The 16,921-nt window shown below is 45.5% G+C and overlaps 1 protein-coding gene across 1 annotated transcript in view; it reads left to right on the top strand.

The window, feature by feature from the left end:
* LOC124023051 (CWF19-like protein 1) overlaps positions 1-16,008 on the top strand; it is a 35,800-nt gene extending 19,792 nt beyond the window's left edge. The window contains exons 14-16 of the mRNA XM_046337642.1: positions 1,297-1,416; positions 5,342-5,439; positions 14,096-16,008. Coding sequence (XP_046193598.1) covers positions 1,297-1,416; positions 5,342-5,439; positions 14,096-14,240 — 363 coding nt within the window. The 3' untranslated portion in view covers positions 14,241-16,008. The remainder of the gene's footprint in view (positions 1-1,296; positions 1,417-5,341; positions 5,440-14,095) is intronic.
* Positions 16,009-16,921: the final 913 nt, after the last annotated feature.

Genomic DNA, 16,921 nt, shown 5'->3' with positions numbered 1-16,921 from the left:
AGGTAGACTAGACTAGACTCACCCCTCAGGGCCAGCCTGACTACAGGTAGACTAGACTAGACTCACCCCTCAGGGCCAGCCTGACTACAGGTAGACTAGACGACACTCAACCCTCAGGGCCAGCCTGACTACAGGTAGACTAGACGACACTCACCCCTCAGGGCCAGCCTGACTACAGGTAGACTAGACTAGACTCACCCCTCAGGGCCAGCCTGACTACAGGTAGACTAGACTACACTCACCCCTCAGGGCCAGCCTGCCCATCAGTTGTCATGATAATCACTCATTTCATTTCTGTTACAGTCCCTCCCCAGGGAGGTGGAACAGCCCCTGTAACAGTCTGTCCCTCCCCAGGGAGGTAGAACAGCCCCTGTAACAGTCTGTCCCTCCCCAGGGAGGTAGAACAGCCCCTGTAACAGTCTGTCCCTCCCCAGGGAGGTAGAACAGCCCCTGTAACAGTCTGTCCCTCCCCAGGGAGGTAGAACAGCCCCTGTAACAGTCTGTCCCTCCCCAGGGAGGTAGAACGCCCCCTGTAACAGTCTGTCCCTCCCCAGGGAGGTAGAACAGCCCCTGTAACAGTCTGTCCTTCCCCAGGGAGGTGGAACAGCCCCTGTAACAGTCTGTCCCTCCCCAGGGAGGTGAACAGCCCCTGTAACAGTCTGTCCCTCCCCAGGGAGGTAGAACAGCCCCTGTAACAGTCTGTCCCTCCCCAGGGAGGTAGAACAGCCCCTGTAACAGTCTGTCCCTCCCCAGGGAGGTAGAACACCCCTGTAACAGTCTGTCCCTCCCCAGGGAGGTAGAACAGCCCCTGTAACAGTCTGTCCTTCCCCAGGGAGGTGGAACAGCCCCTGTAACAGTCTGTCCCTCCCCAGGGAGGTAGAACAGCCCCTGTAACAGTCTGTCCCTCCCCAGGGAGGTAGAACAGCCTGTCCCTCCCCAGGGAGGTAGAACAGACCCTGTAACAGTCCCTCCCCAGGGAGGTAGAACAGCCCCTGTAACAGTCTGTCCCTCCCCAGGGAGGTAGAACAGCCCCTGTAACAGTCTGTCCCTCCCTAGGGAGGTAGAACAGGCCCTGTAACAGTCTGTCCCTCCCCAGGGAGGTAGAACAGCCCCTGTAACAGTCTGTCCCTCCCCAGGGAGGTAGAACAGCCCCTGTAACAGTCTGTCCCTCCCCAGGGAGGTAGAACAGCCCCTGTAACAGTCTGTCCCTCCCCAGGGAGGTAGAACAGCCCCTGTAACAGTCTGTCCCTCCCCAGGGAGGTAGAACAGCCCCTGTAACAGTCTGTCCCTCCCCAGGTAGTACCAGTACCAGAGGATAAGTGTACCACTGAAGATATTAAAGAAGCCTTCATGCTGCAGGCGCAGGAACAGAACATGGAGCTGATGGAGATACCACAACACACTGACCTCAAACAGGTACACACACACACACACACAAACAGGTACACACACACACACACACACACACACACACACACACACACACACACACACACACACACACACACACACACACACACACACACACCTCAAACACACAGGTACACACACACACACCTCAAACAGGTACACACACACACACAGGTACACACACACCTCAAACAGGTACACACACACACACACACACACTCAAACATGGTTAACACACACAGCACACACCTCAAACAGGTACACACACACACACACACACACCTCAAACAGGTACACACACAAACACACACAGTCCACACCTCAAACAGGTACACACACAGAGAACAGTCCTCAAACAGGTTACACACCACAGAACAGTCCTCAAACAGGTACACACACCACAGAGAACAGTCCTCAAACAGGTACACACACACAGAACAGTCCTCAAACATGGTTACACACACAGAGAACAGTCCTCAAATGAGGTACACACACACACACACCTCAAACAGGTACACACACAGAACACCTCAAACAGGTTCTGATACTGGACCATGTTCTACAACATGGTTAAATATCCAGAGAATTAGTCCTAGGATACAACCTGTCACTGACATGGTTAAGTAACACAGTCCTGACATGGTTAAACCCAAACTGTCTACAGTCCTGACATGGTTAAGTACCCAGAGAACAGTCCTGACATGGTTAAGTACCCAGAGAACAGTCCTGACATGATTAAGTACCCAGAGAACAGTCCTGACATGGTTAAGTACCCAGAGAACAGTCCTGACATGATTAAGTACCCAGAGAACAGTCCTGACATGGTTAAGTACCCAGAGAACAGTCCTGACATGGTTAAGTACCCAGAGAACAGTCCTGACATGGTTAAGTACCCAGAGAACAGTCCTGACATGGTTAAGTACCCAGAGAACAGTCCTGACATGGTTAAGTACCCAGAGAACAGTCCTGACATGGTTAAGTACCCAGAGAACAGTCCTGACATGGTTAAGTACCCAGAGAACAGTCCTGACATGATTAAGTACCTAGAGAACAGTCCTGACATGGTTAAGTACCTAGAGAACAGTCCTGACATGGTTAAGTACCTAGAGAACAGTCCTGACATGGTTAAGTACCTAGAGAACAGTCCTGACATGGTTAAGTACCTAGAGAACAGTCCTGACATGGTTAAGTACCCAGAGAACAGTCCTGACATGGTTAAGTACCTAGAGAACAGTCCTGACATGGTTAAGTACCTAGAGAACAGTCCTGACATGATTAAGTACCTAGAGAACAGTCCTGACATGGTTAAGTACCCAGAGAACAGTCCTGACATGGTTAAGTACCTAGAGAACAGTCCTGACATGATTAAGTACCCAGAGAACAGTCCTGACATGATTAAGTACCCAGAGAACAGTCCTGACATGATTAAGTACCCAGAGAACAGTCCTGACATGATTAAGTACCCAGAGAACAGTCCTGACATGGTTAAGTACCTAGAGAACAGTCCTGACATGGTTAAGTACCTAGAGAACAGTCCTGACATGGGTAAGTACCTAGAGAACAGTCCTGACATGGGTAAGTACCTAGAGAACAGTCCTGACATGGGTAAGTACCTAGAGAACAGTCCTGACATGGTTAAGTACCCAGAGAACAGTCCTGACATGGTTAAGTACCCAGAGAACAGTCCTGACATGGTTAAGTACCTAGAGAACAGTCCTGACATGGTTAAGTACCTAGAGAACAGTCCTGACACACCTAGTCATTCAAGGTTTTTTAAATTTTATGTTTTTAAATGTTTACTATTTTCTACATTGTAGAATAATAGTGAAGACATCAAAGCTATGAAATAACACATATGGAATCATGTAGTAACCACAAAAGTGTTTAAACAAATCAAAATATATTTGAGATTCTTCAAAGTAGCTAGCGTTTGCCTTGACCACTTTGAAACACTCTTGGTATTCTCTCCACCAGCTTCACGAGGTAGTCACCTGGAACGCATTTCAATTAAAAGGTGTGCCTTGTTAAAAGTTAATTTGTGGAATTTATTTCCTCAATGTGTTTGAGCCAATTAATGGTGTTGTGACAAGGTAGGGGTGGTATACAGAAGATAGCCCTATTTGGTAAAAGACCAAGTCCATATTATGGCAAGAACAGCTCAAATAAGCAAAGAGACGACCGTCATTACTTTAAGACATGAAGGTCAGTCAATCCGGGAAAAGGTAAAGAACTTTTTTTTAAAGAACATTTTTCAAGTGCAGTTGCAAAAACCATTATGACTGCCACAGGAAAGGAAGACCCAGAGTTACCTCTGCTCAGAGGACAAGTTCATTAGAGTCACCAGCCTCAGAATGCAGCCCAAAATAAATTCTTCACAGAGTTCAACTAACAGACACATCTCAACATCAACTGTTCAGAGGAGACTGCATGAATCAGGCCTTTGTGGTCGAATTGCTGCAAAGAAACCACTACTAAAGGACACCAATAATAAGAAGAGACTTGCTTGGGCCAAGAAACACGAGCAGTGGACATTAGACCAATGGAAATCTGTTTTAAATTTAAGATTTTTGGTTCCAACGTGTCTTTGTGAGACGCAGAGCAGGTGAACGGATGATCTCTGCATGTGTGGTTCTCAGCGTGAAGCATGGAGGAGGAGGTGTGGGGGTGCTTTGCTTGTGACACTGATTTGATTTAGAATTCAAGTCACACTTAACCAGCATGGCTACCATAGCATTCTGCAGCGACACGTGATCCCATCTGGTTTGGCCTTAACCAGCATGGCTACCACAGCATTCTGCAGCGACACGCGATCCCATCTGGTTTGGCCTTAACCAGCATGGCTACCATAGCATTCTGCAGCGACACGCCATCCCATCTGGTTTGTGCTTCGTGGGAATATCATTTGTTTTTCAACAGGACAACAACCCAAAACACATCTCCGGGCTGTGTAAGGGCTATTTGACCAAGGAGAGTGATGGAGTACTGCATCAGATGACCTGGCCTCCACAATCACCTGACCTCAACCCAATTGAGATGGTTTGGGATGAGATGGACTGCAGAGTGAAGGAAAAGCAGCCAACAAGTGCTTAGCATATGTGGGATCTCCGTCAAGACTGTTGGGAAAGCATTCCAGGTGAAGCTGGTTGAGAGAATGCCAAGTGTGCAAAGCTAACATCAAGGCAAAGGGTGGCTATTTGAAGGTAATCAAATATAAAAAATATTATATAGTTAACTTTTTTGGGGGGGGGGTTACTACATGATTCCATGTGTTTCTTTTTTAATAGTTTTGATGTCTTCTACTACTCTACAATGTAGAAAATAGTCCAAATAAAGAAAACCCCTTCAATGAGTAGGTGTCTAAACGTTTGACTTGTACTGTGTATATATTTTTAAACATCAAATCCATATCAATCCAAATGCCTCAGTATTTATGTGTGGGAACACTGGAGAACCACCATCTAATGAGTGAACATAGGAATGTTTCAGATCAACTGAAGTTTAAAAACATGTATTTCATTTTAAGTTGATGATAACAATGCTAGTTGGTAACAATGCTAGGAGATGATAATGCTAGGACACGGTAATGTTGTGAGATAATGCTAGGACATGGTAATGTTGTGAGATAATGCTAGGACATGGTAATGTTGTGAGATAATGCTAGGACACGGTAATGTTGTGAGATAATGCTAGGACATGGTAATTTTGGGAGATGATAATGCTAGGGCGTGGTAATGCTGGGAGATGGTAATGCTGAAAGCTGAAACTGTGGTCGTCTGTAGGCCATTTGGTAGAGCATGGTGCTTGCAACACCAGGATAGTGGGTTGGATTCCCGGGACCACCCAGACGTTAACTGTAACAGGACTGTCAAGTTGCTTTTACATATTTTCTGATCATTTTTGGTAATAATAAATAATATTTTTTTTCTATCAGATTGCTCCTCCAGGGACACCGTACTTCTACGTAGAGCTGGACTCTGGAGAGAAACTCTTCTACCGCATTCAGAAAAACTTCCCTCTGCAGTTTGGCAGGTATATACACACACACACACACCATGTATGATCTAACCTAGAAACTAGTGTTGTGCATCTTTCAAGGATAAAGCGTTACCTGTCTAACAGGGGAGGGGTGTTCTTTAAGCCTCTCCAACATAATCCAGGTAGAATCAGGCATTCTCCAGGGCAGCTGTCTAGGACCCTTACTTGTTTCAATATTTACTGACGACATGTCACTGGCTTTGAGGTAAGCCAGAGTGTCTATGTATGCGGATGACTCAACACTATACACGTCAACTACTACAGTGACTGTAATGACTGCAACACTCAACACTATACACGTCAGCTACTACAGTGACTGAAATGACTGCAACACTCAACACTATACACGTCAGCTACTACAGTGACTGAAATGACTGCAACACTCAACACTATACACGTCAGCTACTACAGTGACTGAAATGACTGCAACACTCAACACTATACACGTCAGCTACTACAGTGACTGAAATGACTGCAACACTCAACACTATACACGTCAGCTACTACAGTGACTGAAATGACTGCAACACTATACACGTCAGCTACTACAGTGACTGAAATGACTGCAACACTCAACACTATACACGTCAGCTACTACAGTGACTGAAATGACTGCAACACTCAACACTATACACGTCAGCTACTACAGTGACTGAAATGACTGCAACACTATACACGTCAGCTACTACAGTGACTGAAATGACTGCAACACTCAACACTATACACGTCAGCTACTACAGTGACTGAAATGACTGCAACACTATACACGTCAGCTACTACAGTGACTGAAATGACTGCAACACTCAACACTATACACGTCAGCTACTACAGTGACTGAAATGACTGCAACACTCAACACGTCAGCTACTACAGCGACTGAAATGACTGCAACACTCAACAAAGAGCTGCAGTTAGTTTCAGAGTGGGTGGCAAGGAATAAGTTAGCCTTAAATATTTCTAGAACTAAAAGCACTGTATTTGGAACAAAACACTCACTAAAACCCTAAACCCCATCTAAATCTCATAATAAATCATGTGGAAATTGAGCAAGTTGAGGTGACTAAACCCTGGATTGTAAAACTGTCATGGTCTAAACATATTGATACAACAGTTGCTAAGATGGGGAGAAGTCTGTCCATAATAAAGTGCTGCTCTACCTTCTTAACAACACTATCAACAAGGCAGGTCCTACAGGCCCTAGTTTCTACCTTCTTAACAACACTATCAACAAGGCAGGTCCTACAGGCCCTAGTTTGTACCTTCTTAACAACACTATCAACAAGGCAGGTCCTACAGGCCCTAGTTTCTACCTTCTTAACAACACTATCAACAAGGCAGGTCCTACAGGCCCTAGTTTCTACCTTCTTAACAACACTGTCAACAAGGCAGGTCCTAGTTTCTACCTTCTTAACAAAACTATCAACAAGGCAGGTCCTACAGGCCCTAGTTTCTACCTTCTTAACAACACTATCAACAAGGCAGGTCCTACAGGGCCTAGTTTCTACCTTCTTAACAACACTATCAACAAGGCAGGTCCTACAGGCCCTAGTTTCTACCTTCTTAACAACACTATCAACAAGGCAGGTCCTACAGGCCCTAGTTTCTACCTTCTTAACAACACTATCAACAAGGCAGGTCCTACAGGCCCTAGTTTCTACCTTCTTAACAACACTATCAACAAGGCAGCTCCTACAGGCCCTAGTTTCTACCTTCTTAACAACACTATCAACCAGGCAGGTCCTACAGGCCCTAGTTTCTACCTTCTTAACAAGGCAGGTCCTACAGGCCCTAGTTTCTACCTTCTTAACAACACTATCAACAAGGCAGGTCCTACAGGCCCTAGTTTCTACCTTCTTAACAAGGCAGGTCCTACAGGCCCTAGTTTCTACCTTCTTAACAAGGCAGGTCCTACAGGCCCTAGTTTCTACCTTCTTAACAAGGCAGGTCCTACAGGCCCTAGTTTCTACCTTCTTAACAATACTATCAACAAGGCAGGTCCTACAGGCCCTAGTTTCTTCCTTCTTTACAAAACTATCAACAAGGCAGGTCCTACAGGCCCTAGTTTCTACCTTCTTAACAAGGCAGGTCCTACAGGCCCTAGTTTCTACCTTCTTAACAATACTATCAACAAGGCAGGTCCTACTGGCCCTAGTTTCTACCTTCTTAACAAGGCAGGTCCTACAGGCCCTAGTTTCTACCTTCTTAACAATACTATCAACAAGGCAGGTCCTACAGGCCCTAGTTTCTACCTTCTTAACAAGGCAGGTCCTACAGGCCCTAGTTTCTACCTTCTTAACAATACTATCAACAAGGCAGGTCCTACAGGCCCTAGTTTCTTCCTTCTTAACAATACTATCAACAAGGCAGGTCCTACAGGCCCTAGTTTCTACCTTGTTAACAACACTATCAACAAGGCAGGTCCTACAGGCCCTAGTTTCTTCCTTCTTAACAATACTATCAACAAGGCAGGTCCTACAGGCCCTAGTTTCTACCTTGTTAACAACACTATCAACAAGGCAGGTCCTACAGGTCCTAGTTTCTACCTTCTTAACAAGGCAGGTCCTACAGGCCCTAGTTTCTACCTTGTTAACAACACTATCAACAAGGCAGGTCCTACAGGTCCTAGTTTCTACCTTGTTAACAACACTATCAACAAGGCAGGTCCTACAGGCCCTAGTTTCTACCTTCTTAACAAGGCAGGTCCTACAGGCCCTAGTTTCTACCTTGTTAACAACACTATCAACAAGGCAGGTCCTACAGGCCCTAGTTTCTACCTTGTTAACAACACTATCAACAAGGCAGGTCCTACAGGCCCTAGTTTCTACCTTCTTAACAAGGCAGGTCCTACAGGCCCTAGTTTCTACCTTGTTAACAACACTATCAACAAGGCAGGTCCTACAGGTCCTAGTTTCTTCCTTCTTAACAATACTATCAACAAGGCAGGTCCTACAGGTCCTAGTTTCTTCCTTCTTAACAATACTATCAACAAGGCAGGTCCTACAGGCCCTAGTTTTGTCTCACCTTGACTACTGTTCAGTCGTGTGGTCAGGTGCCACAAAGAGGCAGTTGAGTATCTTGAGCATCAACATGTGGGTTTGATTACAGGCTCAAAATGGCCAGAAACAAAGCACTTTCTTCTGAAACTCGTTAGTCTATTCTTGTTCTGAGAAATTGAGGCTATTCCATGCAAGAAATTGTCAAGAATCTGAAGAGCTCGTACAGCGCTGTGTACTACTCCCTTCACAGAACAGGGCGAACTGTTTCTAACCAGAATAGAAAGAGTGGGAGGCCCCGGTGCACAACTGAGCAAGAGTAGAAGTACATTAGACTATCTCCGGTTAGAGTGTTTGGCTAGTAATCACTGGTTGCAAGTTCAAATCCCTGAGCTGACAAGGTTCAAATCTGTCGTTCTGCCCCTGAACAGGCAGTTAACCCACTGTTCCTAGGCCATCATTGAAAATAAGAATTTGTTCTTTAACTGACTTGCCTAGTTATATAAAGGTAAAATAAAATAACAAATCTAGTTTGAGAAACAGGCAGCTTCATTAAATAGTACTCGCAAAACACCAGTCTCAACGTCAACAGTGAAGGAGACTAGGCATCTACCACACACCTACCACTATCAGATTAGAGCCATAAAGGAGACTAGGCATCTACCACACACCTACCACTATCAGATTAGAGCCATAAAGGAGACTAGACATCTACCACACTACTACCAATATCAGATTAGAGCCATAAAGGAGACTAGACATCTACCACACTACTACCAATATCAGATTAGAGCCATAAAGGAGACTAGACATCTACCACACTACTACCAATATCAGATTAGAGCCATAAAGGAGACTAGACATCTACCACACTACTACCAATATCAGATTAGAGCCATAAAGGAGACTAGACATCTACCACACCACTACCAATATCAGATTAGAGCCATAAAGGAGACATCTACCACACCACTACCAATATCAGATTAGAGCCATAAAGGAGACATCTACCACACCACTACCAATATCAGATTAGAGCCATAAAGGAGACTAGACATCTACCACACTACTACCAATATCAGATTAGAGCCATAAAGGAGACATCTACCACACTACTACCAATATCAGATTAGAGCCATAAAGGAGACATCTACTACACTACTACCAATATCAGATTAGGGCCATAAAGGAGACATCTACCACACTACTACCAATATCAGATTAGAGCCATAAAGGAGACTAGACATCTACCACACTACTACCAATATCAGATTAGAGCCATAAAGGAGACATCTACCACACTACTACCAATATCAGATTAGAGCCATAAAGGAGACATCTACCACACTACTACCAATATCAGATTAGGTCCATAAAGGAGACTAGACATCTACCACACTACTACCAATATCAGATTAGAGCCATAAAGGAGACTAGACATCTACCACACTACTACCAATATCAGATTAGGTCCATAAAGGAGACATCTACCACACTACTACCAATATCAGATTAGAGCCATAAAGGAGACATCTACCACACTACTACCAATATCAGATTAGAGCCATAAAGGAGACATCTACCACACTACTACCAATATCAGATTAGAGCCATAAAGGAGACTAGACATCTACCACACTACTACCAATATCAGATTAGAGCCATAAAGGAGACTAGACATCTACCACACTACTACCAATATCAGATTAGAGCCATAAAGGAGACTAGACATCTACCACACCACTACCAATATCAGATTAGAGCCATAAAGGAGACTAGACATCTACCACACTACTACCAATATCAGATTAGAGCCATAAATGAGACATCTACTACACTACTACCAATATCAGATTAGGGCCATAAAGGAGACATCTACCACACTACTACCAATATCAGATTAGAGCCATAAAGGAGACATCTACCACACTACTACCAATATCAGATTAGAGCCATAAAGGAGACATCTACCACACTACTACCAATATCAGATTAGAGCCATAAAGGAGACATCTACCACACTACTACCAATATCAGATTAGAGCCATAAAGGAGACATCTACTACACTACTACCAATATCAGATTAGAGCCATAAAGGAGACTAGACATCTACCACACTACTACCAATATCAGATTAGAGCCATAAAGGAGACATCTACCACACTACTACCAATATCAGATTAGAGCCATAAAGGAGACATCTACCACACCACTACCAATATCAGATTAGAGCCATAAAGGAGACATCTACCACACTACTACCAATATCAGATTAGAGCCATAAAGGAGACTAGACATCTACCACACTACTACCAATATCAGATTAGAGCCATAAAGGAGACTAGACATCTACCACACTACTACCAATGTCAGATTAGAGCCATAAAGGAGACATCTACCACACTACTACCAATATCAGATTAGAGCCATAAAGGAGACATCTACCACACTACTACCAATATCAGATTAGGTCCATAAAGGAGACATCTACCACACTACTACCAATATCAGATTAGAGCCATAAAGGAGACTAGACATCTACCACACTACTACCAATATCAGATTAGGTCCATAAAGGAGACATCTACCACACTACTACCAATATCAGATTAGAGTCATAAAGGAGACATCTACCACACCACTACCAATATCAGATTAGAGCCATAAAGGAGACTAGACATCTACCACACCACTACCAATATCAGATTAGAGCCATAAAGGAGACTAGACATCTACCACACTACTACCAATATCAGATTAGAGCCATAAAGGAGACATCTACCACACTACTACCAATATCAGATTAGAGCCATAAAGGAGACTAGACATCTACCACACTACTACCAATATCAGATTAGAGCCATAAAGGAGACTAGACATCTACCACACTACTACCAATATCAGATTAGAGCCATAAAGGAGACATCTACCACACTACTACCAATATCAGATTAGAGCCATAAAGGAGACTAGACATCTACCACACTACTACCAATATCAGATTAGGGCCATAAAGGAGACTAGACATCTACCACACTACTACCAATATCAGATTAGGGCCATAAAGGAGACATCTACCACACTACTACCAATATCAGATTAGGGCCATAAAGGAGACATCTACCACACTACTACCAATATCAGATTAGGGCCATAAAGGAGACATCTACTACCAATATCAGATTAGGGCCATAAAGGAGACATCTACTACCAATATCAGATTAGAGCCATAAAGGAGACTAGACATCTACCACACTACTACCAATATCAGATTAGAGCCATAAAGGAGACTAGACATCTACCACACTACTACCAATATCAGATTAGAGCCATAAAGGAGACATCTACCACACTACTACCAATATCAGATTAGAGCCATAAAGGAGACATCTACCACACTACTACCAATATCAGATTAGAGCCATAAAGGAGACATCTACCACACTACTACCAATATCAGATTAGAGCCAAAAGAGATTCTAGACATCTACCACTATCAGATTAGGGCCATAAAGGAGACATCTACCACACTACTACCACTATCAGATTAGAGCCATAAAGGAGACTAGACATCTACCACACTACTACCAATATCAGATTAGAGCCATAAAGGAGACATCTACCACACTACTACCAATATCAGATTAGAGCCATAAAGGAGACATCTACCACACTACTACCAATATCAGATTAGAGCCATAAAGGAGACTAGACATCTACCACACTACTACCAATATCAGATTAGAGCCATAAAGGAGACTAGACATCTACCACACTACTACCAATATCAGATTAGAGCCATAAAGGAGACTAGACATCTACCACACTACTACCAATATCAGATTAGGGCCATAAAGGAGACTAGACATCTACCACACTACTACCAATATCAGATTAGGGCCATAAAGGAGACATCTACCACACTACTACCAATATCAGATTAGGGCCATAAAGGAGACATCTACCACACTACTACCAATATCAGATTAGGGCCATAAAGGAGACATCTACCACACTACTACCAATATTACATTTAAGTCATTTAGCAGACGCTCTTATCCAGAGCGATTTACAAATTGGTGCATTCACCTTATGACATCCAGTGGGACAGTCACTTAACAATAGTGCATCTAAAACTTAAGGGGGGGGGGTGAGAGGGATTACTTATCCTATCCTAGGTATTCCTTAAAGAGGTGGGGTTTCAGGTGTCTCCGGAAGGTGGTGATTGACTCCGCTGTCCTGGCGTCGTGAGGGAGTTTGTTCCACCATTGGGGGGCCAGGGCAGCGAACAGTTAGAGCCATAAAGGAGACATCTACCACACTACTACCAATATCAGATTAGAGCCATAAAGGAGACATCTACCACACTACTACCAATATCAGATTAGAGCCATAAAGGAGACATCTACCACACTACTACCAATATCAGATTAGAGCCATAAAGGAGACGTCTACCACACTACTACCAATATCAGATTAGAGCCATAAAGGAGACGTCTACCACACTACTACCAATATCAGATTAGAGCCATAAAGGAGACATCTACCACACTACTACCAATATCAGATTAGAGCCATAAAGGAGACATCTACTACACTACTACCAATATCAGATTAGAGCCATAAAGGAGACTAGACATCTACCACACTACTACCAATATCAGATTAGGGCCATAAAGGAGACTAGACATCTACTACACCACTACGCAGTTCCATGCTTGGAGATCAATGACTGTCAACGCAGTTGAGATGAGAGATATTTTCAGAAGCTAGAAAGAAAGTAACATCAGCAAACAAAAATTGTGAACCAGCATGACCTTTGAACCTATTTTCTAACTGACTCGGTTCGGGGTCCCTGGACTGATGCCACGTTTTGGGTCGGTTAGGGGTCCCTGGACTGATGCTACGTTTTGGTTCGGTTAGGGGTCCCTGGACTGATGCTACGTTGTGGATCGGTTAGGGGTCCCTGGACTGATGCTACGTTTTGGGTCGGGGGCCCTGGGCTGATGCTACGTTTTGGATCGGATAGGGGTCCCTGGACTGATGCTACGTTTTGGGTCGGATAGGGGTCCCTGGACTGATGCTACGTTTTGGATCGGATAGGGGTCCCTGGACTGATGCTACGTTTTGGGTCGGTTAGGGGTCCCTGGACTGATGCTACGTTTTGGTTCGGGGGCCCTGGGCTGATGCTACGTTTTGGATCAGTTAGGGGTCCCTGGACTGATGCTACGTTTTGGGTCGGTTCGGGGTCCTTGGACTGATGCTCTAGTATCTTCAACATTTGATTCAGGGACGCATATGGGTCATTCCAGCCCTACTGAAAACAGTTACTAACGTGTCTCTCTGTGTGTCTCTCTGTGTGTCTCTGTGTGTGTCTCTGTGTGTGTCTCTGTGTGTGTCTCTGTGTGTGTCTCTGTGTGTGTCTCTGTGTGTGTCTCTGTGTGTGTCTCTGTGTGTCTCTGTGTGTGTCTCTCTGTGTGTCTCTCTCTGTGTCTCTCTGTGTGTGTCTCTCTCTGTGTGTGTCTCTCTCTGTGTGTGTCTCTCTCTGTGTGTGTCTCTCTCTGTGTCTCTCTCTCTGTGTGTCTCTCTCTGTGTGTCTCTCTCTGTGTGTCTCTCTCTGTGTGTCTCTCTCTGTGTGTGTCTCTGTGTGGTGCAGGGAGGTGTTGGCCAGCGAGGCGTTGCTGAACATCCCGGAGAGGGCCGACTGGAGAGAGTGTAAACAGACCCCAGAGGAGGAGGAGGATCTGAGCAAACAACTACGAAACGACTTCCAACCATACGACTTTGCACTGGAAGACTGAACCCCGACACACACTGTACCGTACAGGAGAGGTGTAATGGTACACGTTTTCATACTGAACCATTGGGTACGGGGACTTCTGGATGAACAACACCAGTCCCTATAGTCTGTGCTGTGTTGTAGGCCTATGTCTGCAGTAAATCTGAACATTTCAGTCTATTCCGTTGAAACAACTAGAGCCCATGTGCACGTTGTAATCAATATTCAAATCTTAATTGGCGCATTTCAAAAACCGTCCTTTTGTGAGGCGCAGCCGGGAAATAGTTCTGTACGATGGTGATTGGTCAAACCATAACCGGAGGATCCTCCATCGTTCAAATCTCCAGTTTGGGAACATCTGGTCATGAAAGTAGATTATCACGGTGATGGACAGAGTTCTGGATAAAGCGTTAACAGTATGTCTCCACGCAGAAGGAGAATAGCTGCTGCCAACACCTCCTACATGTTGACACCCACATCACCCCAGTATAGTGTAGCATGACGGAGCACCTCCTACATGTTGACACCCACATCACCCCAGTATAGTGTAGCTTGACGGAGCACCTCCTACATGTTGACACCCACATCACCCCAGTATAGTGTAGCTTGACGGAGCACCTCCTACATGTTGACACCCACATCACCCCAGTATAGTGTAGCATGACGGAGCACCTCCTACATGTTGACACCCACATCACCCCAGTATAGTGTAGCATGACGGAGCACCTCCTACATGTTGACACCCACATCACCCCAGTATAGTGTAGCATGACGGAGCACCTCCATGACACCCACATCACCCCAGTATAGTGTAGCATGACGGAGCACCTCCTACATGTTGACACCCACATCACCCCAGTATAGTGTAGCGTGACGGAGCACCTCCTACATGTTGACACCCACATCACCCCAGTATAGTGTAGCATGACGGAGCACCTCCTACATGTTGACACCCACATCACCCCAGTATAGTGTAGCATGACGGAGCACCTCCTACATGTTGACACCCACATCACCCCAGTATAGTGTAGCGTGACGGAGCACCTCCTACATGTTGACACCCACATCACCCCAGTATAGTGTAGCTTGACGGAGCACCTCCTACATGTTGACACCCACATCACCCCAGTATAGTGTAGCGTGACGGAGCACCTCCTACATGTTGACACCCACATCACCCCAGTATAGTGTAGCTTGACGGAGCACCTCCTACATGTTGACACCCACATCACCCCAGTATAGTGTAGCGTGACGGAGCACCTCCATGACACCCACATCACCCCAGTATAGTGTAGCGTGACGGAGCACCTCCTACATGTTGACACCCACATCACCCCAGTTTTGTGTAGCATGACGGAGCACCTCCTACATGTTGACACCCACATCACCCCAGTATAGTGTAGCTTGACGGAGCACCTCCTACATGTTGACACCCACATCACCCCAGTATAGTGTAGCATGACGGAGCACCTCCTACATGTTGACACCCACATCACCCCAGTATAGTGTAGCATGACGGAGCACCTCCTACATGTTGACACCCACATCACCCCAGTATAGTGTAGCTTGACGGAGCACCTCCTACATGTTGACACCCACATCACCCCAGTATAGTGTAGCATGACGGAGCACCTCCTACATGTTGACACCCACATCACCCCAGTATAGTGTAGCATGACGGAGCACCTCCTACATGTTGACACCCACATCACCCCAGTATAGTGTAGCATGACGGAGCACCTCCTACATGTTGACACCCACATCACCCCAGTATAGTGTAGCGTGACGGAGCACCTCCTACATGTTGACACCCACATCACCCCAGTATAGTGTAGCTTGACGGAGCACCTCCTACATGTTGACACCCACATCACCCCAGTATAGTGTAGCGTGACGGAGCACCTCCTACATGTTGACACCCACATCACCCCAGTATAGTGTAGCGTGACGGAGCACCTCCATGACACCCACATCACCCCAGTATAGTGTAGCGTGACGGAGCACCTCCTACATGTTGACACCCACATCACCCCAGTATAGTGTAGCATGACGGAGCACCTCCTACATGTTGACACCCACATCACCCCAGTATAGTGTAGCATGACGGAGCACCTCCTACATGTTGACACCCACATCACCCCAGTATAGTGTAGCATGACGGAGCACCTCCTACATGTTGACACCCACATCACCCCAGTATAGTGTAGCATGACGGAGCACCTCCTACATGTTGACACCCACATCACCCCAGTATAGTGTAGCATGACGGAGCACCTCCTACATGTTGACACCCACATCACCCCAGTATAGTGTAGCATGACGGAGCACCTCCATGACACCCACATCACCCCAGTATAGTGTAGCATGACGGCACCTCCTCCATGTTGACACCCACATCACCCCAGTATAGTGTAGCATGACGGAGCACCTCCTACATGTTGACACCCACATCACCCCAGTATAGTGTAGCATGACGGAGCACCTCCTACATGTTGACACCCACATCACCCCAGTATAGTGTAGCATGATGGAGCACCTCCGACATGTTGACACCCACATCACCCCAGTATAGTGTAGCGTGACGGAAACACAAAGAATTCACACTACTTCCCGTCTGCATTCAGCTGTTTCTGACCAGGCCAACGTTCAGAGCGATAGGTAGGCAATGTTTATATTTTTACAGTCTTGGGTTTATTGCGTGGA

This window comes from Oncorhynchus gorbuscha, unplaced genomic scaffold (genome assembly GCF_021184085.1).
Source record: "Oncorhynchus gorbuscha isolate QuinsamMale2020 ecotype Even-year unplaced genomic scaffold, OgorEven_v1.0 Un_scaffold_1489, whole genome shotgun sequence".
Classification (NCBI taxonomy): Eukaryota; Metazoa; Chordata; class Actinopteri; order Salmoniformes; family Salmonidae; genus Oncorhynchus; species Oncorhynchus gorbuscha.
The sequence above is the reverse complement of the archived record's forward strand: the minus strand, read 5'-3'. Positions and strand labels throughout refer to the sequence as shown.